At 48.0% G+C, this 21,767-nt stretch overlaps 3 protein-coding genes across 3 annotated transcripts in view; 2 read left to right on the top strand and 1 right to left on the bottom strand.

Moving 5' to 3' along the window:
- Positions 1-13,433, top strand: part of LOC127585835 (macrophage mannose receptor 1-like) — a 43,468-nt gene extending 30,035 nt beyond the window's left edge. Inside the window, exons 12-15 of the mRNA XM_052043534.1 lie at positions 7,535-7,888; positions 10,092-10,205; positions 10,516-10,875; positions 13,429-13,433. Of these exons, the coding sequence (XP_051899494.1) occupies positions 7,535-7,888; positions 10,092-10,205; positions 10,516-10,875; positions 13,429-13,433 (833 nt within the window). The remainder of the gene's footprint in view (positions 1-7,534; positions 7,889-10,091; positions 10,206-10,515; positions 10,876-13,428) is intronic.
- A 1,932-nt stretch (positions 13,434-15,365) lies between these two features.
- Positions 15,366-15,776, top strand: LOC127586131 (histone H3-like). The gene has a single exon (XM_052043990.1). It carries the CDS (start codon positions 15,366-15,368, stop codon positions 15,774-15,776), a length of 411 nt encoding a protein of 136 aa, XP_051899950.1.
- Positions 15,777-19,873: 4,097 nt separating this feature from the next.
- LOC127586133 (late histone H2B.L4-like) lies at positions 19,874-20,251 on the bottom strand. Its single transcript, XM_052043992.1, has one exon. The coding sequence runs from the start codon at positions 20,249-20,251 to the stop codon at positions 19,874-19,876; it is 378 nt and encodes a 125-aa protein (XP_051899952.1).
- Positions 20,252-21,767: the final 1,516 nt, after the last annotated feature.

The following is a 21,767-nucleotide window of genomic DNA, read 5'->3' on the forward strand; positions in this document are numbered from 1 at the left end:
GCAAACCTACCTGCAAGGATATTGGTTCCCCTCCAGTTCAGTGTAACCTGTCCTTTTTGTACAGGTCATACCTTCCCCAGAAGAGATCCCAGTGATCCACAAATCCAAAACCCTACTCCCTGCACCAATTTCTCAGCCACGCATTCATCTGCCAAATCATCCTATTCTTACCTTCACTGGCACATGCAGCAATCCAGAGATTACTACCCTTGAGGTCCTGCTTTTCAGCTTCCTACCTAGTTCCCCATATTCACTTTTCAGGACCTCATCCTTTTTCTTTACCTACATCATCAGTAGGAATGTGCATCACAACTTCTGGTTGCTCACCCTCCCCCTTTAGAATGTTGTGGGCCCTATCTGAGATGTCCCTGACCCCAGCACTTGGGAGGCAACATTACCGTCCAGGAGTCTCTTTCACCTCTACAGAATCTCCTGTCTGCCCCCACCCAACTATAGAGTCCCCTCTCACTATTGCTCTCGTCTTCTCCCCACTTCCCTTCTGAGCCACAGAAGGAGACTCAGTGCCAGTGACCTAACCGCTACAGCTTTCCCCTGGTAGGTCATCTCCTCCCCCACCCCCTAACAGTATCCAAAGCAGTATACCTGTTACTGAGGGGAACAGCCACAAGGGTACTCTGCACTACCTGCCTATTCTCTTCCCCTCTCCTGACAGTAACCCAGCTACATGCCTCCTGCAACTTAGGTGTTCTCCTGTAGGAACTGAAAGTTATCCAGCTGCAGCTCCAGTTCCCCAACACAATCTGTGAGGAGCTGCAGCTGGATGCACCTGCCACAGATGTAGCAATCAGGGAGACTTGAGATCTCCCACATCAGGCAGGAAGAACACACAGCTGACCCTAGATCCATTGTCATTACTTTAGCTAGGCACTAATAGACAAAGAAAGTTACCTTCACCTCTTGAGCCAAAGCATCAGCTCCCTACTCTAACACTGATACACTCAAACAGTGGCTAATCCACTTGACCCTACCTTCTTTTTATTGGTTGTTGTCAATGGGTTAATTTCCCATTCAATTATCACCTAACAATTCACAGCTCAGCCTCTCATATTGTCTGGAAATACCTGGAAAAGAACTGGGTCCCGACACTCACCTCTTTATATGGCTCCCACTTCTTTCACTGAGAGTTCCGCTTCTCACTCCAAGTCATGGCCCTCTATTTTGTAATTCAAATGTTTATTGTAATTCAATGCAAAATCTCCATGAGGATTATAGACTTGGCATTTGGAAGATATTTGTGCCTTTTTATGTAAACAAGAAAACGCTAACCAAAGCTCATTTGTAACTCGACAGACCTGAAGTCCAATTCCAGACCCCCAGTATTCCCAGCCAGCAACGGAGTACCACCAGCAAGGACCGAAATACCTTACGGATCAAAAGATTATTCGGATCTTCTCAGTGACCTTAATGTAGGTAGGAACAAGTTTAATACTCTAGAAATCTAATATTTCGAGTCTGTCTTCTGGGCAAACAAAAAATGAAGAACTCTTGCAGTCTCTGCTGATTGGGAGGTAGGAATGTGGGATTAAGAGAATATTCAGCCCCATAAGACTCCATTCAATGGGATCGTGACCAATCTGTAGCCAAATTCCTCACTTCCTTCAACCTCTATCAGTCTTGGATTTCCAATTAATAGTTGACTCTGCATTGATTTCGACCGTGTCCTAATGTGGATATATTCGCCAAATGCTTCTGAATTTTTTAGACCTAGTTCTTGACTTCCCATCCAGTGGAAATCACATCTTGCTGTCAGTTCCCCTCAATATCTGTGAAAACTTGGATCAAGTCACCCCTTAAGCCCTTCACGTCAAGTCGAGTTTATTGTCATGTGTACAAGTACGGTGAGGTACAGGTACAGTGAAAACCTTGACTGCAGCAGCGTCACAGGAATGTAGGTTCAGACAACATATAAGGCATAAATTATATCAGCCAATGAAAATAAAAGACTGCAAAACAAGACATTAGTGCAAAAAGACACAATCGGAGACAAGTCCAGGATGGTACGTAGTGTTAGGGTTAAGGTTGTACAGGTCGGTTCAAGAACCTGATGGTTGTAGGAAAGTAGCTGTTCCTGAACCTGGTGGTGTGGGACTTCAGGCTTCTGTACCTCCTGCCTGACAGGAGCAGTGAGAAGATGGCATGGCCCAGGTGGTGGGGATCCTTGATAGTAGATGCCACCTTCTTGAGGCAGCGGTGGTGCCAGTGGTGTCTGTGGTGGGGAGGGCTGTGCTTATGATGGACCGGGCTGTATCCACTACTGTCTGCAGCCTCTTGCGTTCCAGTGTGTTGGAATTGCTGTACCAGGCAACCAGTCAGGATACTTTGCACAGTGCATCTGCACAGGTTTGTTGGAGTACTTAGTGACTTGCCAAATTCCAGGAAGCACCATTTCAAAGGTATGGGCTCACCGCTGCTCAGGGAGATGTCCGATGTGATGGTGACCATCACTGATGTTCAGTGAGCATCTTTCTCCTTGAAGTATAAATGCTTGGAGACCGGAGGTCCGTTTTTTTTTGAAAGGTGTTGGGTGGTGAGCTCAGGGCAACTGCTGGAGTCTTCCAGGGCAATGGAAAGGGACTGGGAAATCAAGATGATAGAGGTGGGGTGGAGAAGGTAAGCAGAGTTTTAACTGAACCTAATTATTATGGAATGGTGGCCTTGCCTGGCTTCAAGTTCAAGTTTAGGATTATCGTTGTCATAGGCATACATACACAGACTGACTCATCCCTTTCCATTTGAAACAATTGGCTTTACAGGAAGATCTCTCAATGGGGAAAGGACGTGATTGCCCCTGAGAGGGTGCAGAGGAGGTTTAAAAGGATGTTACCTGGGATGGGGCTTTTCAGTTATGAGGAGAGGTGGGATAAACCGGGTTTGTCTTTCTTGGAGTGGATTTCTGAGCACTTCTGGTCACCACACTATAGGAAGGATGTGATTGCAAGGGAGAGGCTGCAGAAGGAATTTCACCAGGACGGATTGGAGAACTATGGTTATATTGGACAGGCTGTGTTTGTTTCCCCTGGAGCGAAGCGGGTTGAGGGGTGATGCGACTGTAGTACATAAAATTATGAGAGGCATAGGTAAGGTAGAGAGCCAAAATCTTTTTGCCCCATTGTTCGGGTACCAAACACAAGAGGGCATAGGCTTAAGGCGAGAGGAAGGAGCTTTAAAGGGGATCTGAGGGGTATCATAGAATCATAGAACAATACAGCACAATACAGGCCCTTCGGCCCACAATGTTGTGCCAACCTTTAAACCTCGCCTAAGACTATCCAACCCCTTCCTCCCACACATCCCTCTATTTTAAATTCCTCCATATGCTTATCTAGTAATCTCTTGAATTTGTCCAATGCACCTGCCTCCACCACCGCCCCAGGCAGCGCATTCCATGCCCCAACCACTCTCTGGGTAAAAAACCTTCCTCTGATATCTCCCTTGAACTTCCCACACATTACTTTAAAGCCATGCCCTCTTGTATTGAGCATTGGTGACCTGGGAAAGAGGTGCTGGCTGTCCACTCTATCTATTAATATTTTGTACACCTCTATCATGTCTCCTCTCATCCTCCTTCTCTCCAAAGAGTAGAGCCCTAGCTCCCCTAGTCTCTCCTCATAATGCATACTCTCTAAACCAGGCAGCATCCTGGTAAATCTCCTCTGCACCCTTTCCAACGCTTCCACATCCTTCCTATAAATGGAATATGTGGTCAGAGGAGGTGGAATCAGATACAATTACTACGTTTAAAAGGCACTTGGACAGATACTTAAGTGGGCAATGCATAGAAGGATATGATCCTAATGTGGACAAATTATTGTAGATGGGCAAAAAAGATCTGCATGGACACGTTGGGCCGAAGGGCCTGTTTCTGTGCTGAACAACTCAATGACCCTATGACTCTAGGGCTGAAGGGTTCCTGATGGAGGTGTCCAAAATTAAGATGGGCATAGAGCGAGTAGAGAGCAGGAAACCTTTCTCTATTGCATAGGTCAGAGATAGGAGATTTAAGGAAGAATACTTTCACCCAGAGGATGGTTGGAATCTGGAACGCACTGCCTGAGTGGGAGGTGGAGGGAGAGACCATCGCAATATTTAACTAGACAAGGACTTGAATTGCAAAAAGGTAGAAGACTCGGAACTAAGTGTTGTTAACTAGGAGTGGTATGGATGGGTACTTGGTGGTCAGCATGGATAGGTTGGGACGAAGGGCCCGTTTCTGTGCTGTATGATGAAGATATTGTGAAATATGGTCAAAAGCCTTGATGAGAAAGGATTTAAGGAGCAGCTCAAAGCATGCAGATAGACCGAGGTCTCAAGGGGAATTCCACAGCTCAGGGCTCAGGGAGCTGTAGACACAACTGGCAAAGGTAGGAGGACCAGCAGTGATGGTACTCGGAGATTTTGGGCTGGAGTTGGAAAGGGCGAGACCACAGATAGATTCGAGAAGAAGATTGAACATCCAGCCAGTTGCTTAGCCAGTGTGGGTCAGTGGGGCAATGCTGGCCAGAACTTGGGGTAAATCGGGAAGCAGGTGACGGTGTTTGAAATGACATCAGGTGAAGGGAGAACGGAGGGAGGGAAGCCGGCCGATGATGGTGTTGGATTGACATACTCAGAGATAACAAAGGATAAGGGTTTAGGCAGTAGATAGGCAGAGGCAGGGATGCACTCGGATCCCATCATACCCAGGTAGGTGTCATTGTACCAAGGTGGAAACAGGCGGTCTATGTGAAGCAGTGCATGCTCTATCCCAGAATCAAATGTAACACCCAAGTTTGTGTGCTCTCTGGCTCAGTTTCATAACGTGCCCTGGGAGAAGGGTGAAGAACAGCGCCAGAGACCCGGGGGTTCGATCCCAACCTCCGGCACTGTCTGTGTGCGTGGAGTTTGCACGTTCTCCCCGTGACCGCGCGAGTTTCCCCGCCAGGGTGCTCCGCTTTCCTCCCACATCCCAAAGGCACGCGGGTCAGTGGGTTAATCGGCCACTGGAGATGCCCCAACAAGGGAGCTTGTGGGGAGATTAACATGAGTTGAGGGAACTCGGACTTTTCTCCTTGGAGAGACGGAGGATGAGAGGTGACCTGATAGAGGTGTATAAGATGATGAGAGGCATTGATTGTGTGGATTGTCAGAGGCTTTTTCCCAGGGCTGAAATGGTGGCCACAAGAGGACACAGGTTTAAGGTGCTGGGGAGTAGGTACGGAGGAGATGTCCGGGGTCAATTTGTTACTCAGAGAGTGGTGAGTGTGTGGAATGGGCTGCCGGCAACGGTGGTGGAGGCGGATACGATAGGCTCCTTTAGGAGGCTTTTGGATAGGTACATGGAGCTTAGAAAAATAGAGGGCTATGGGTAAGCCTGGTAATTTCTAAGGTAGGGACATGTTCGGCACAGCTTTGTGGGCCGAAGGGCCTGAATTGTGCTGTAGGTTTTCTATGTTTCTAAGGGTTCAATGTAAATGGCTGGTTGATGGTCAGGACAGAGTCTGTGGGCCGAAGGACCTGTTACCGTGTTGTGTGACTCAGCTGATGGTTAGGGAAACTCCCATGAGGAAATTTCACCTGCCCGCAATCCCAAATAGCCAACCCCTCTAATCCAAAGTATGGCCCCTATTTCTTCTCCCTTGGGAGAGACAGGGTGGTGAAAAAGGCGTTAGGCAGGCTGACCTTCATCAGTCAAGGCACTGAGTATAAGAGTTGGAATGTTCTGCTGCAGTTGTATATGTCGTTGGTGAGGCCGCACATGAATATTGTGTACGGGTTTGGTCGCCCCCCCCCGTTATAGGAAAGACGTAGTTATACTGGAAAGAGTGCAGGAAAGATTTCAGAGGACGTTGCCAGGACTCGAGGGCCTGAGTTAGAGTTAGAGGTTGGCCAGGCTAGGTCTTTATTCCTTGGAACGTAGGAGAACGAGAGGCGACCTTATAGAAGTGGTTAAAATTATGAGAGGCATAGCAGGAAGGCAGCAGACAGGCAAGACGGTAACAGTCCTTTTGCCAGGGTAGGGGAGCCCAAAACTAGGGGGCATGGGTTTAGGGTGGGAGGGGAAAGATTTAAAAGGGAACTGAGGGGCAACTTTTCCACACAGAGGGTGGTGGGTGTATGGAACGAGCTGCCGGAGGAAGTGGTTGAGGCAGGTACAATATTATCATTTGAGAAGCACTTGGATAGGTACATGGAGGGGTGGGGCTTGGAAGAATATGGGCTGAACGCAGGAAATTGGGACTAGCGGGGTGGGCACCATGGTCGGCATGGACTGGTTGGGCCGAAGGGCCTGTATCTGTGCTGCATCTATGACTCTACAAGGTGCGGCCACACAATCCCTGTATAATCCCAGCACCATTCCCCATTTTTATACTCCATTGTCCTCCTCCAGCTTTCAAACCCATCACCACAGGGGATTATCATTCTTTATGTGGCTGTCTCCAACATCACTGGAGACAGGAAGGTCTCTCGCCACCTCCTTACTGGGAGCCTCTCCTTAATCCACCATCAGTAGGTTGGGAGACCTTCACCGTAAGAGAGGGACTCTCAGCACACTTTACTGGGAGCCCTTGCTCAATCCCCGCCACTAGTAACGTGGAAGACCTTCACCGTGCTTGTTGAATGAATGTGCCCCTTGCTGGTATGAGATCAAAGTCAAAGTTGAGTTTATTGCCACATGCACAAGTACATCTATGCACAGGTGCAATGAAAAACTTACTTGCAGCAGCATCGCAGGAACACAGCATCAGAGACACAACATTCACAAGAAAAACATAAATTAAAGATAAGATATTTTTATTAGTCACATGTACATCGAAACACACAGTGAAGTACATCTTTTGTGTAGAGTATTCTGGGGGCAGCCTGCAAGTGTTGCCACGCTTCCGGCGCCAACATAGCAAGCCCACAACTTCCTAACCTGTACATCTTTGGAATGTGGGAGGAAACCGGAGCACCCAGAGGAAATCCACGCAGACACACGGGGAGAACGTACAAATTCCCTACAGACAGCGGCCGGAATTGAACCCCGGTCGCTGTTGCTGTAATAGCATTACACTAACCACTATGTTATCGTGCCTGCCCTAAACATAAATTATGCACAATTTTTACAAGAAAGAACACAATTAGAACAAAAAAAGAGTCCATTTTAGTGCAAAGTGGTCATAGTGTTGCTATACTGAGGTAGTGATTAGGGTTGTGCAGGTTGGTTCAAGAACCGAATGGTTGAAGGGAAGTAGCTGTTTCTGAACCTGGTGGTGTGGGACTTTAGGCTTCTGTACCTCCTGCCCGCTGGTAGCTGCGAGAAGATGGCACGGCCCGGATGGTGGGGATCTTTGATGAGGGATATTGCCTTCTTGAGGCAGCGCCTCCTGTAGATACCACCGATGGTGGGGAGGGATGTGCCCGTGATGTATTGGGCTGAGTCCACTACTCTCTGCTGCTTCTTACATTCCTGCACATTCGAATCACTGCACCAGACCAGGATGCATCCAGGGCATGGACTGGAGACCAAAGGTTTTATATTTACCTTTCCAAGACAGCGCATCCAGGAGGCTGTATCACAAGGTCAACATGGAGAGGACCTGGCCCGATGCCCGGGACTATTGCCGGGCACACTACACCGATTTGCTGAGCATCCGGAATGAGCAAGAGAACAACTCAACCCGCGCCCTGTTCAGTGAGCTCAAGCAAGGCTGGTGCGGCCTGTACAATGACCGCCAGCGGGCCGACTCCTGGGAGTGGGCTGACAGCAGCCCTGTCACTTACGTGCACTGGAAGCCGGGCCAGCCCCACCGGTACAGCCTCCTCTCCCCGGTCTGTGTTTATGTCGAGGAAGGCCAGTGGATCGATGCCCCCTGCCGGTTTTTATTGCCCTTCATTTGCTACACAGGTAACGTGCGGCGGGGCAGGGGGCAGGGGGAAGGGGCGAGGAGGCAGAGGGTCAAGGCTTCCTCGGCATGGTCTTACCCCTGCCTGGGGTGAAAATGTTCTCGAACCTGTCACCACTGTGGGGGATTATCACGAGGGCCGTAGATTGGGTGAATGCCCATGATCTTCTCCCCAGGGTTGGGGAATCAAGAACTAGAGGGCATAGGTTTAAGGTGAGAGGGGAGAGATTTAATAGGAACCTGAGGGGCAACTTTCTCACCCAGAGGGTGGTCAGTACGTGGAATAAGCTGCCAGAGGAAGAGGTTGAGGCAGGTACATTAACAACATTTAAAAGGCACTTGGGCAGGTCCATGAATAAGAGAGGTTCAGACAGATAGGGACCAAATGCGGGCAGATGGGACTAGCTTAGACGGGAATTTTGGCTGGCATGGACCAGATGGGCTGAAGAGCCAATTTCCATGCAGTATGACTCTACGATTCTTTATGTGGCTGTCCCCAGTAACACTATGGGGGCTCCTTTAACACAGGAAGGTCTCTCACCATCCACTTTACCGGGAGTCTCTGCTTCATCCCCTCCATTAGTAGTATTGAGGACCTCAACTGTGAGAAGGTCTCTCCACTACTTTAGTTGGAGTCTCTGCTTAATCCCCACCATCAGTAGCTAGAGGGAGAGAAGGTCTCTCACCACTACTTTCCTGTGTAAAAGAAAACTTGCCCTGCACATCTCCTTTGAACATAACCTCTCTCATCTTAAATGCATGCCCTTTAGTATTGGACATTTCAACCCTGGGAGAAAGATACCGGCTGTTTACCCTATCTATGCCTCTCATAATTTTATAAATTTCTATCAGGTCTCCCCTCAGCCTCCGACACCAGAAACAACCCAAGTTTATCCAAACTCTCCTCATAGCACATGCCGCCTTATCCAGGCGGTATCCTGGTGAACCTCTTCTGCACCCTTTCCATAGTTTCCTATAATGGGGGCAACCAGAATTGAATGCAATACTCCAGATGCAGCCCAACCAGAGTTTTATAAAGCTGCAACATAACTTCCTGACTCTTGAACTCAATGCCTCGACTAATGAAGGCAAGCATACCTTTACCTCTTTGTCGACTTGTGCAGCCACTTTCAGGGAGCTATGGATTTGGACCCCAAGGTCCCTCTGTACAAAGTCAAGGTCAAGGTCGAGTTTATTGTCACATGCACAAGTATGTGTATGGACAGGTGCAATGAAAAACTTACCTGCAACAGCATCACATCAATGATGATAAGGCTCCTGCCATTAACTGTGTACTTTCCCTTTGCATTTGATCTCCCAAAGTGCAACACCTCACACTTGCCCAGATGTGCAAAGGACCTCTGATCAACCAAGTGAGGGCAATGTGGCACTCCCTCCGCAATGTACTGGAGAGTCAGCTGGAATTCTTGTTCCCAAAAGCCTGGAGTCTGAATCAAACCCACATCTCACCGGCCTGGGGCAAGAATCTCCTCGAAAAGCAGCAGTTACTACACCTCTGAAGTTACTCCATTGGCAGAAGAGTGCTTTACGATCAGCTGAGTTATAACCATAGAACCATAGAACACTACAGCACAGGAAACAGGCCATTCAGCCCTTCTAGTCTGTGCTGAAACTTTATTCTGCTAGTCCCATTGATCTGCACCCAGTCCATAACCCTCCAGACCTCTCCCGTCCATGTATCTATCTAATTTATTCTTAAAACTTAAGAGTGAGCCCGCATTTACCACGTCAGATGGCAGCTCGTTCCACACTCCCACCACTCTCTGAGTGAAGGAGTTCCCCCTAATGTTCCCCCTAAACCTTTCCCCTTTCACCCTAAAGCCATGTACTTATCTCTTCTAATCTAGGTGGAAAGAGCCTACTCGCATTTACTCTATCTATACCCCCTCATAATTTTGTAAACCTCTATCAAATCTCCCCCCATTCTTCTGCGCTCCAAGGAATAAAGTCCTAACCTGTTCAATCTTTCCCTGTAACTCAACTCCTGAAGACCCGGCAACATACTAGTAAATCTCCTCTGCTGTTGTGAAAGGTGTTATACAAATGAAATATTCTCCCACATAGGGAAGTTAATACTAGCAGGAAGAGGCAAAAGAAGGCAGCCCGGATTTAACAAAGAACGGATTTGCGGCTCACTGTAGCCTCACCATTGTTCTGACTGTAAAATCTCTTTTATTTCATCAGATTTGCTTCAAGGTCCAAAGCAGCAGGTCTTCGCACCCTTTGATTTCGAATTGCTTTCTTCGGTTGATGAACAAAGCCAGATATCCATGCTGTCAGCAAGGAATCCCTTTGCAGGTAAGAGCACCACTCTGTCGGCCTGTGTCCGAGCCGGCACCATGACTGAGTCAAAACGCAACAAACAGTCCGCTGGAGGAAACCAGCAGGTCGAGCAGCATCTGTGGGTGGGGGGTGGGTGGGGGAAGGAATTGTCGACATTTCAGGTTGAGACCCTGCATCGGGACCCGAAAATGAAACGTTGGTAATTCCTTTCCCCTCTCACATGTGCTGCTCAACCCGCTGAGTTCCTCCAGCAGGTTGTTTGTTTTTCTGGATTCCGGCGTCCTGCGTCCCCAACTCAGAACGCCTCGTTGTCCTTCCTCCCAAGGGTCTATCCCAGTGTCCGACACAAAGGATTACATCTTCGTGAAGCACGAGAAGATGTGGATCGAAGCCCAAAATCATTGCCGGGCGGAATACTCAGACCTGGTCAGCATACAGTCCCTGGAGGAGAACGCACTGGTAGCACAAGTGCTCCAGAGCGATTCGCCAGCTTGGATAGGCCTGTTCAACAGGCATCAGTCGGAATACAGCTGGATGTGGGCCAATGGCGATGAGTTCAACTTTTCCAACTGGGACCATTTCTACCCGATGGATTTCACCACCATGTCGGTCTGTGTTATTATGCTCAACGGTCGGTGGAAAGACGTGCCTTGCGATTTCAAGTTCCCCTTTGTCTGCTACGTAGGTAAGGACTACTGCAGTGCTTGGAGTGTCAGCTGCTCTGGTGTACCCATTCACTTTACAGGACCTGGGCTGGCTCCTTCCCAGCTGCCCTTGAGAAGTTGGTGGTGAGCTGTCTACTTGCTGTCCTCCTGGTGAAGGGACAGAGCTTCAGGGTGTGGCCCCAGTGATGGAAAAAGACCATAGAGTCACAGAGTCAGCATGGAAATAGGCCTTTTGGACCAACAGGTCCATGTCTCCCCAAGATTCCCATCGAAGCCAGTCCCATTTGGCCCATGTTTGTCCCATATCCCTCCAAACCTTTCCTATCCATGTACCTGCCCAAGTATCTTGTAAATGTTGTTAAGGTACCTGCCTCAACCACTTCCTCTGGCAGCTCGTTCCATATACCGACCACCCTCTGGCTGAAAAAATTGCCCCTCATGTTCCTTTTAAATCTCTCCCCTCTCACTTTAAACCTATGCCCTCTAGTTCTTGATTCCCCAACCCTGGGAAAAAGAGTGTGCTCACTGACCCTATCTATGCCTCTCATGATTTTATACACCTCTACAAGGTCACCCCTCAATCTCCTATGTTCAATAATGATATATAAGATTTCTTTTTTAGTCACATGTACATTGAAACACACAGTGAAATGCAGCTTTTGCATAGTGTCCTGGGGGCAGCCCGCAAGTGTCGCCACGCTTCTGGCGCCAACGTAGCATGCCCACAACTTCCTAACCCGTACACCTTTGGAACGTGAGAGGAAACCAGAGCACCCGGATATGAGGAGATCAAATGAAGTTCTGAAACCCTATTCCATTAATGGTGTGACAGAATCACAGATAGATACGGCAGGGAACGTAGAACATAGAACTGTACAGCCCAGGCTCTTCGGCCCACCAAGTTTATGCCAACCCTCAACCACCCATTTACACTGATCCCACATTAATCCCAGTTTTTATTCTCCCCACATTCCCATCAATTTCTCCCAGATTCTACCACTCACCTGCGCACTGGGGTTAACTTACAGCGGCCAATGAATGTACCATGGAATGTGGGAGGAAACCGGAGCACCTGGGGGAAACCAATGCAGTCACAGGGAGAACATGCAAACTCCACGCACAGACAGTGCCGGAGGTCGGGATCGAACCCGGGTCTCTGGACCTGTGAGCCAGCGGCTCTACCCGCTGTGCCACTGCACCGCCCAATTTTTAACTTGTGATGTTTGGCATTGGTATTGGTTTATTATTGTCACTTGTACCGAGGTACATTGAAAGACTGGTCTTGCATACCGATCGTACAGGTCAATTCATTACACAGTGCATTGAGGTAGTACAGGGTAAAAACAATAACAGAATACAGAGTAAAGTGTATACAGAGTTACAATTCCATTGCTTCAAGTATAGCAGAATATGAAGCAACGTGAAAATACAGATATCAGTACATAGTATTTTAGAAAATGTCAAATCTGCCAGTGGATTTGGAGGATATCTGTGGTGCAGAGCTCTGTCTCCAGATTTTATACAATGTCATACATACCAAACAATCCATGGGTTATGGAGACACAAGCTTCAAAGTCAAGTTTATTGTCATATGTACAGGTGCAATGAAAGACTTACCTGCAGCAGGATCACAGGCACATAGCATCAGAGGCACAACATTCACAAGAAAAACTTAAACATAAGTTATAGAAAATTATACAAGAAAGACAATTAGAACAAAAAATAGTCCAAAGAGATTGCAGATGCTGGAATCTGGAGCAAAAAACAAACTGCTGGAGGAACTCAGCAGATCGAACGGCATCTGTGGAGGCAGAGGGATGGTTGACATTTTGGGTTGTGACCCTGCATCAGGGCAAGACAAGGTTATGGTGGTGTGGTGGTTAAGTTACTTGTATTCAGTGGCTTGCTCTGGAATTGTGAGCTCAAAGTCTTGAATTAAATTTCGGTACTTAAATAAATCTGGAATTAAAATTCTAGTGTCAGTAATGGTGACCATCAAACTGCTACCCGTCAGAAAAACTGGTGCTGTCTGGTAGTTAAGGGAATCCTCAGACTTTACCCAGTCTGACTTGAAGGAGGGGAGATCGGGCTCGGTAGAGCAGATGCCTCACAGCTCCAGAGGCCCGGGTTCGATCCTGACCTTCGGCGTTGTCTGTGTGGAGTTTGCACATTCTCCCTGCGACAAATGTGGGTTCCTCCAGGTTCTGCAGTGTCTCATAGAATATAGAACAGTACATCACAGGAACAGGCCCTTCATCCCACGATGACTGTGCCGAACACGATGCCAAATTAAACTAAATCCCTTCTGCCTGCACACAATCCACATCCCTCCATTCCCTGCATGTTCATGTACCTATCTGAAAGGTGGGTGATTGGAGAAGGAGAGGGGAGTTAATGAGGATGTAAGGGAATAGGTAACAGTGATATTAGGACTGATGGGATTGCTCTGTGAGCCAGCATAGACTCCACAGGCCGAATGGCCTCTTGTTAGAAAATACTGAGAAAACTTTGCAAATTTTGCATGGTTTTGTGAAATCTGTATTTCTAAGGGACGATTTTTCTTTGCCTTTCAGGGTAGCTGGGCTTTCGCTTCAAGAAGGGAAAAATCCTCTGGAAATCATCAGAGTTACTTGAAACTTACACTCAATGGCCTGTTGGTAGTGACAAAGTTACTATCTTATATATTTGACCCACCCCACATCCTCAAGATTGAAAACATTGCTTCTGTGTCAATCACGTTAACAACCTTTCCTTTATAAAATGCTCCAGTCTGTGTTGCTTTTAATCAATGACATCCCCACCTTAATATAATCTTTGAGGGGATGTTATTGCACCTTCTCCAATGCCTCTGCGCACTTTTCTTTAATCGCCAGAATCACCAACCCATTTTACCAAGTTTGCACTCTCCAGCTCCCTGAATTATTACTCCCAGCGGGATTAAATGGCAGCCTGTCCTGAAATGTGCACCATGAGCAGAAGTGGACAAAAACAATGCTAATGCTGAAATCTCGCCAGAGCTGCTCTCGGCAAGCACTTGAAGGCAAAGTTAACCACCTCACCCCTTGCAGCCACCGTCCAGGAGTTGTCTTGATGTAAACTGAACAACGCCACTGTTAAGTGGCTACTGTTTCAGCTCTGAGTTGGGCCTTTGTAGTCCTGAAACTGATTCTGTCCACACCTTGAAACTGTAGTGAAATGTTTTGATGGAATCGCATTCCGCTCTTCCACTGTAATAGTTCTCCACCTTGTAAATATGGTTCAATAAAGTCTTTAGTATTGCGACGCACGGTGTCAAGTCATTTTTCTCCAGTGCCTTCAGACAGTGAGGTGGGTGGATTGGGTTGTGAGGTTGTCACTGATTTGGGCAAAAGGGTCTATTTCTGTGGTGTATGATCCTCTGAATCTATTCGGAGAAATCTCTTCACTCACAGGGTAGTGAATTGCAGGAAGGGAAGTCGCTGTTATGGAGGTTTAGCCATTGAGTTAATTGAAAATGAACATTGCTCAATTTTTGGTCATGAATGGGATTTGGGGAGATGGTGTTGGTGTAAATTTCTATAGATGTGCAGTGGAGAGTACACTGAATGGTTGCATCACAGCCTGCTATGGAGGCTGCAATGCACAGGATTGCAAGAGGCTTCAGAGGGTTGCAGACTCAGCCAGCTCCATCACGGGCACAACCCTCCCTGCCATCAAGGACATCTTCAGGAGGCGGTGCTTCAAGAAGGTGGCATCCATCACTAAGGACCCTCATCATTTGGGACATGCCCTTTTCTCATTACTACCATCAGGGAGGAGGTACAGGAGCCTGAAGACCCAAACTCAACGATTCAGCAACAGCTTCTTCCCCTCCGTCATCAGATTTCTGAATGGTCCATGAACCCATGAACACCACCTTTTTATTCCTTTTTTTTGCACTATTTATTTATTTTATAATTTAAAGTCATTTTTATGTCTTTGTACTGCACTGCTGCTGCAAAACAACAAATGTCACGACCTATAAGTCAGTGACAATAAACCTGACTCTGGGGTTGGCAAATGGTGCTGAGGTATCATAATGAATGGGAAGGAGAGGACCTATTCCATTTCTGGTGCTCTTATGTTATGTGCTGGTGACACCCCGGTCAAGGATGGTTCCTACAATGAGCCAGCTGCCTGATGCAGGACACCCAGGCAGAAAAATAAAGGTGATGTCAGAAAAGCTGCAGAGTGGATGGTGGCGGGAAATGGAAGGAGGCCGAGCAAAGAATTCCCGCCCGGGATTCAAAAATCATCCAATGGGAGTGCGGCAAAAGAACCAATCAGCTGCGTCTGATTCGCGGGGGAGCCTGGCGGGGAAAGCAACCAATCCGCGGCGGCGCGGCCGTCTGAACCAATCGGATGGCTGTCCTCGGGCAGCCAATAGGGTGCGCGTCCCGCAGCGACCAATGGGAGGAGGCCCCGCGGGGTTTAAAAGGCGCGGCGGCGGGCGGTGCCGCTGATGCGGTCGGGCGAGGAGAAAGGGAGGAGGATGGCAAGGACCAAGCAGACGGCGCGCAAGTCGACGGGTGGCAAAGCTCCGCGCAAACAGCTGGCAACCAAGGCGGCCCGCAAGAGCGCTCCGGCCACGGGTGGCGTGAAGAAGCCTCACCGGTACCGACCGGGCACGGTGGCGCTGCGGGAGATCCGGCGCTACCAGAAGTCGACCGAGCTGCTGATCCGCAAGCTGCCCTTCCAGCGCTTGGTGCGGGAGATCGCGCAGGACTTCAAGACCGACCTGCGCTTCCAGAGCTCGGCCGTGATGGCCCTGCAGGAGGCGAGCGAGGCTTACCTGGTGGGGTTGTTCGAGGACACCAACCTGTGTGCCATCCACGCCAAGCGGGTCACCATCATGCCTAAGGACGTCCACCTGGCGCGGCGCATCCGCGGCGAGCGCGCCTGAGTCTGGGGGCCGAGGCGTCCGGCGCCCCCCACACAACGGCTCTTTTCAGAGCCACCCACTCGCTGCAAAGGAGCCGCAACCCCGCCTCACCCTCATCTGTTCATTTCCAGAGTCAATCTGACCAATAACTCGTCCGATCTGATGGACCAAATAACGGGTTTATATCAAATATGTTCCCACTATTGTGAAATTGATGCAATGGCGCTCAAGGGATAACTATTGGTTAACTACACTCAACAAGAAGCTTAATGTGGATGAGTGGTGACCATTTCCCCTGCCTGAGGTGTCTAGAACCAGAGATCAGATATTCAATCTGAGACTGACGAGAAATTTTTGCCTAGAGTGGGTGAATCTTCAGAATACCAGTCCGAGTGGTTTGTTGAGTCCTGTCTGTGCCTGTCCACCTCTGTGTCCCTGAGGACCAATCCAACCATAACATGAAATGACAGGTTTCTTGGCTATGATTGTCTGCAAAATGGATGCAGTGGAGCTAAAGAGAAAACTGCTGATGGTTTGTGAAGGGAGGGTATCTGCAAGTCTAGGTCTGATTTGAATGAGCTTCTGCAGTCAAGGTTATTTCTCTGTAGTTGTGATACTTTACTGCTATTGTTTTTACCTGTACTACATCAATGCAATCTGTACTAACTCAATGTAACTGCTGTGTAATGAATTGACCTGTACGATCGGTTTGTAAGACAAGCTTTTCACTGTACCTTGGTACAAGTGATGATAATAAACCAAGACCAATACAGAATTCCCAATCTGACTAAGGAAATTTCACTTCCATTCTAACACTTGGTTTCATGTTCCTCAGCCAAAGAAACATCTGGCTGGTTAAAGCTTCAGTATTTTGTTCATTTCATTGGGATTTCATTCTTGCAAACCCTTCAGACTTGCTCTCAATCTCTATGTGGCAAACGCACCATCCCAAAAACAAAATCACCCCAAGTGATTCCAAGAACTGACCCCCCTCGCTACTTTTTCTTCTGCACCCTATCACATCTATATCCGTTAGGTTTAGAGACCAAAACTACACAACAGTCCAGATATTTACCTATATAATGCAGTAAACTTAACCCAGTTGCTTATTTCAAGCTCCACTTCTGGATGACAATAGGTTGCAATCAGAGATATCTAACTGTATTTGGAAGATAAGGGTCAAGGTTTTGAGGGGGGGAGTTTAAAGGAGATTTCACTCACTGAGGGGCCAGCAGTGGAAAGGGTGAGCAGCCTCAAGTTCCTGGGCATCAACATCTCAGACAATCTATCCCTGCACCCAACACACTGATGCAATCACAGAGAAGGCACACCAGCGCCTCTACTTCATTAGGAGTTTGAGGAAATTTGGTCCGTCACCAAAGACTGCAAATTTCTCTATATGCACAGTGGAGTTCATTCTGACTGGTTGCATCACTGCCTGGTACGGAGGCCCCAATGCACAGGTTCACAAAAGGATGCAGAGGGTTGTAGACTCAGCCAGCTCCATCACAGGCAGAACCCTCCCCTCCCTGAAGCCTCTCCATCCTGCTCCCTGCCCACAATCTGGTCTTTATATCATCTGCAAACTTGGAAACGTGACATTTGGTTCCCTCAGCCAATTCGTTGATATAGATTGTGAATGGCTGTGTCCCAAGCATCGATCCCCACTATTCACAGCCCGGTCAACCCTAGAAAGATCCATTTATTCCTAACGCTTTGCTTTCTGTCTGTTAACCAGTTCCTGATCCGTGCCAGCATCTATTCCCAATTCCACACACTGCAACCTAGTTGAAAGCCTTCAAAGCAGAAAAGCACCACATCCACTGGTCCATCCTTACCCAGTCACATTCTCAAGGGACTCGAGCAGATACTTGACTTACCCTCATCAATTGAACAAGGTGAAGTCTTGACCTATTTCCTTTCTGCCACTGAACAAGTTTTGGATCCAATTTGCCTGCTTCATCGGACCTTTTCATTCTCCATGCAGAATACAGTTAACTGGGCGTGTTGAATCTTTTGAGGTAACAATCAAGTTGGCAAGACACAACCTTCCCTTAACAAGTTCATACTAACTTTCCCTGCTTAATGTGTGTCTTCCTGAAGGTTTATACCATTCATTCAGAACTGCAATAAATTGTCCACTGACGTCAAATGAACTGGGTTGCAATTATTCAGCGTACCTGTCTTTTTTTCTGATTCAGCTGTAAGAAGAGAGCTGTATGGATGCTCCAGCCAAGGTTAAATACAAGCTTTAGCAATGAAATTAATTGCTCGTGCATCTTTCTCTCCAAGCTGGCTTTGTTCCCACTGCATTAGGAAGCAGGCCAGTTGGATTCACTTTGGCAGCAATCAGAAGTTCAATGTTAGCCTTCATTCAGAAAAGTAATCAGTGTGGATTTAAGGGGAGGTCGTGTTTGATTCACTTTATTGATCTGTCAGAGGTTTGAGGCAGGGTCAAGTGTCCTCTGGGGTAGACAGTGGCCAATATTTACCCCACCAACAGAATTGTGACACCTGATCTCCACAACTCACTGTGCATAAATTAGCTTGCATATTTTCTGTATCATGACAGTGAGCACAGAGAAGGTGCTTGGGAGCTTCAGGATGTCCTGAAAACCATAAAAAGTTACAAACCTCATGAAATTCTGTTCTAAGACTCTGCTCTTTGCCCAGGTGACAGGAATCACTTGCAGCCAATGAGGTAGATCTGGGATTACCTCCAGAGCAAAGTCACTGAAGGGACATGATATGGATCAAGCAGGTGGCTAATATTTGAATAGTTAAAAATGATCCAGTCACAATGCCCCAAGACTTCTCACCACATACCAGTCCAGTCACATCTGTATCTTAGCAATCGGTGGATTCAGAAAACCAGCTTTTACGGCCATTTAATCTTTCCAGCAGTCACTGATACATAAATGCAGAAGTAGCTAAAAGTGTATCCTAGAACCTTATTCCATCAACAGCCCTTGCAGCAATTCACCTTCCCCATCCTCCTCAGACCTTGTCATTCCATTCCTCCACCTAGTACAAGAAATGGGAGGCCATTCAGCCCTTCTGGCCTGTTTCACCCTTCAAAGTCATGGCTGGCCTTCTGCCTCAACACTTACACATCCCCACACATCCCCACACATCCCCACACATCCCCCTAATTCCCCCAATGCATCTGGAAACCTATCGACCCATCTTAAGATGGAATGAGTGAACAATCACAGACCCTCAGTGAAAATTTCCTCACATCTTAACCAGACTATCCCTTGAGACTATGGTCCCTGCTCTTGCTTTCTCAGCTGGGGAAACATCTTCCCTCTGTGGATGTTGTACATTTCAAGGAAGTCACCTTCCTTCACCTAAACTCCAGACAAAACAGACTAAGCCTGCACCACCTCTCCACGTAGAGCAAACCCACCAGCCCAGGAACCACCAGCCTTCACCACACTCCCTCCGCAGTAATTTTCTTATATATATGGGAAGACCAAAGCTGTACATCAGGACTTTAATGGCGCCACATTAAGATTTTCCAGTCCAGAGAAACTGCCTCGCTGTAAGACATCGCCTTTTGATCTCCCTCCTCAGATGCTGCCTGACTCGGTAGTGTTTCCTGTATTTGCAGTCTCTGATGTCTACAGGTTTTCCCCAGAGTTGCTCTTACAATATTAAAATACTTTTATTTCAGCTCTTTTAACATAATGCGGTATTGTGATAAATTTCCAGTGAATCCGGCGAGTTTAAAGGTATCAGGGAATAAAATTCTAGCAACAAGACGAACTGCTGGAAGGACTTGGCAAGTCGATAAGCATCTGTGGGGATGGGATGGTCGACAGTTCGGGAGTTTGGAGACTTGACAGATGCCACCCGGCCCGAGTTCCTCCAGTAGTTAGTTTGGAGCATCGGATTCCAGCATCCCGCAACTCCAGTACATTCCTCTGGCTGCAGCCCCCGCCCCATTCCCGACCCCTGGTGCGTCGAGGGTGAGGACAAGAGCGGAATATTGGCACTAACTCCCCCGGTCTCCACGCAGACCCTGACAGGCGAAGCTCCGAACCGAAAGTGTGGGGTTGGCTCTGAAAAGAGCCGTTGTTGGGTGGAGCCCGGGGGGAAGAGGAGGGCGCCCGGCCTCACTTGGAGCTGGTGTACTTGGTGACCGCCTTGGTGCCCTCGGACACGGCGTGCTTGGCCAGCTCGCCGGGCACCAGCAACCGCACGGCCGTCTGGATCTCCCGCGACGAGATGGTGTGGCGCCGGCTGTAGTGAGCCAGGCGCGACGCCTCGCAGGCGATCCGGTCGAAGACGTCGTTGACGAAGGAGTTCATGATGCTCATGGCCTTGGAGGAGATACCCGTGTCTGGGTGCACCTGCTTCAGCACCTTGTACACGTAGATGCCGTAGCTCTCCTTGCGCACCCGGCGCCGCTTCTTCTCGCCCTTCAGGTGCGACTTAGACGCCGCCTTCTTGGCTCCTTTCTTGGCGATCACCTTAGTCCCACTCTCGGGCATCTTCACCGCAGCTGCTCCCCGGCTGCGGGATGTCGCCTCACCCCTTCCCGCCGCCTTTATATACACCCCGCTATGCTAATGAGGGATTGGCCAGCCCTCACTTCCTATTGGCTCGCTGCCCACCCACGATCACGTGATTGGCGGCGTTCTCCGTCCCCGCGGCTGGGCTCCCGTTCCCTATACACGTGACATTTCGGCTTTATCCGATTGGTCGCGAATGATTAGCGCGGAGTTCCAGGTGGCGATCAGTCCCACTGGGTCACGCCGCAGCCTATGAGAAGCCGGGAGGGTTAGCGCCGCTTTCCGATTGGCTCTCCCTTGCGCGCCAAAACTTGCCTGTTACAATCTAACAAGTTGCACTATGCACTTTTCATCTGTTTCTAGAACCATAGAAAAATACAGCACAATACAGGCCCTTCGGCCCACAATGTTGTGCCAACCTTTAAACCTCGCCTAAGACTATCTAACCCCTTCCTTCCACGTATCCCCCTATTTTAAATTCCTCCATATGTTTACCTAACACTTTCTTGAACTTGACCAACGTACCTGCCTCCACCACTATCCCAGGCAGCGCATTCCATGCCCCAACCACTCTCTGGGTGAAAACCCTTTGATATCTCCCTTGAACTTCCCACCCATTACTTTAAAGCCATGCCTTCTTTTATTGAGCATTGGTGCCCTGGGAAAGAGGTGCTGGCTGTCCACTCCATCTATTCCTCTTTATTCACATTGATTTGCAAAGTCACAACGAGCTTTTATATAAAGCATTGGCTGCAATAGTTAAATGAACCTTAGCATCAGTTGTTTGAACGAGTGCTTTTAGTTACATTTCCCACTCTCATTCCGAGTGCCATTTATGGTTCACCTAGCTGCTTATTGGGATACTTAATAATAGTATAATTTAAATCAACAATTCTTTGTGGCATATTCATGGTGTGCATTGAAAACGACACTAACTATCCCCAAATGTCATTAAATTATTCTGCGAATGAAAAGATAATGAAGGCGGGAAATGTAGCAGAGAGAAGAAAAACTCAACAGGCCGCTATTTGGTTTGAAATCCATTCAGTTTTAGAAAGCCCTGGTCGATTCAGTTTCCACTTAACAAGCTCAGAATTCCAGATCATAACCCCATTCGTTTGAAGAGTTAACAATTGTTACCTCAAATTGCCCTGGGTTCTTCAGCCACGTTCTACTGGGAACACCTGCCTTCTTATTCAGATTTATATAGATTAGATTTAGATTAGTTCATTGTCATATACACCAGGGTGCAATGAAATTCCTTGCTCATGTGAAGCTCACAGAGGAAACAATTATACAACAATAAATACAACGATGTGTGTAAAAACAGCAGAATGGTGCAGAAAAAAATAGTCCTAAACCAGTTTTTAAACACCTCTACCAAATCTACTCAATTATCTTTGCCCCAAGACAACAAACAAGCTTCTCCATTGTTACCCTGGAATGATTCTCGTAAATCTTTTCCGCATCTTCTCTTTAACCTTCACAGGTGTAG

The sequence above is a fragment of the Pristis pectinata genome, chromosome 34, assembly GCF_009764475.1.
Source record: "Pristis pectinata isolate sPriPec2 chromosome 34, sPriPec2.1.pri, whole genome shotgun sequence".
Lineage (NCBI taxonomy): Eukaryota > Metazoa > Chordata > Chondrichthyes > Rhinopristiformes > Pristidae > Pristis > Pristis pectinata.

Excerpts from the sequence above, each read along its gene's own strand:
- LOC127586131 (XM_052043990.1), top strand. The coding sequence starts at position 15,366 with ATGGCAAGGACCAAGCAGACGGCGCGCAAGTCGACGGGTGGCAAAGCT.
- LOC127586133 (XM_052043992.1), bottom strand. The coding sequence starts at position 20,251 with ATGCCCGAGAGTGGGACTAAGGTGATCGCCAAGAAAGGAGCCAAGAAG.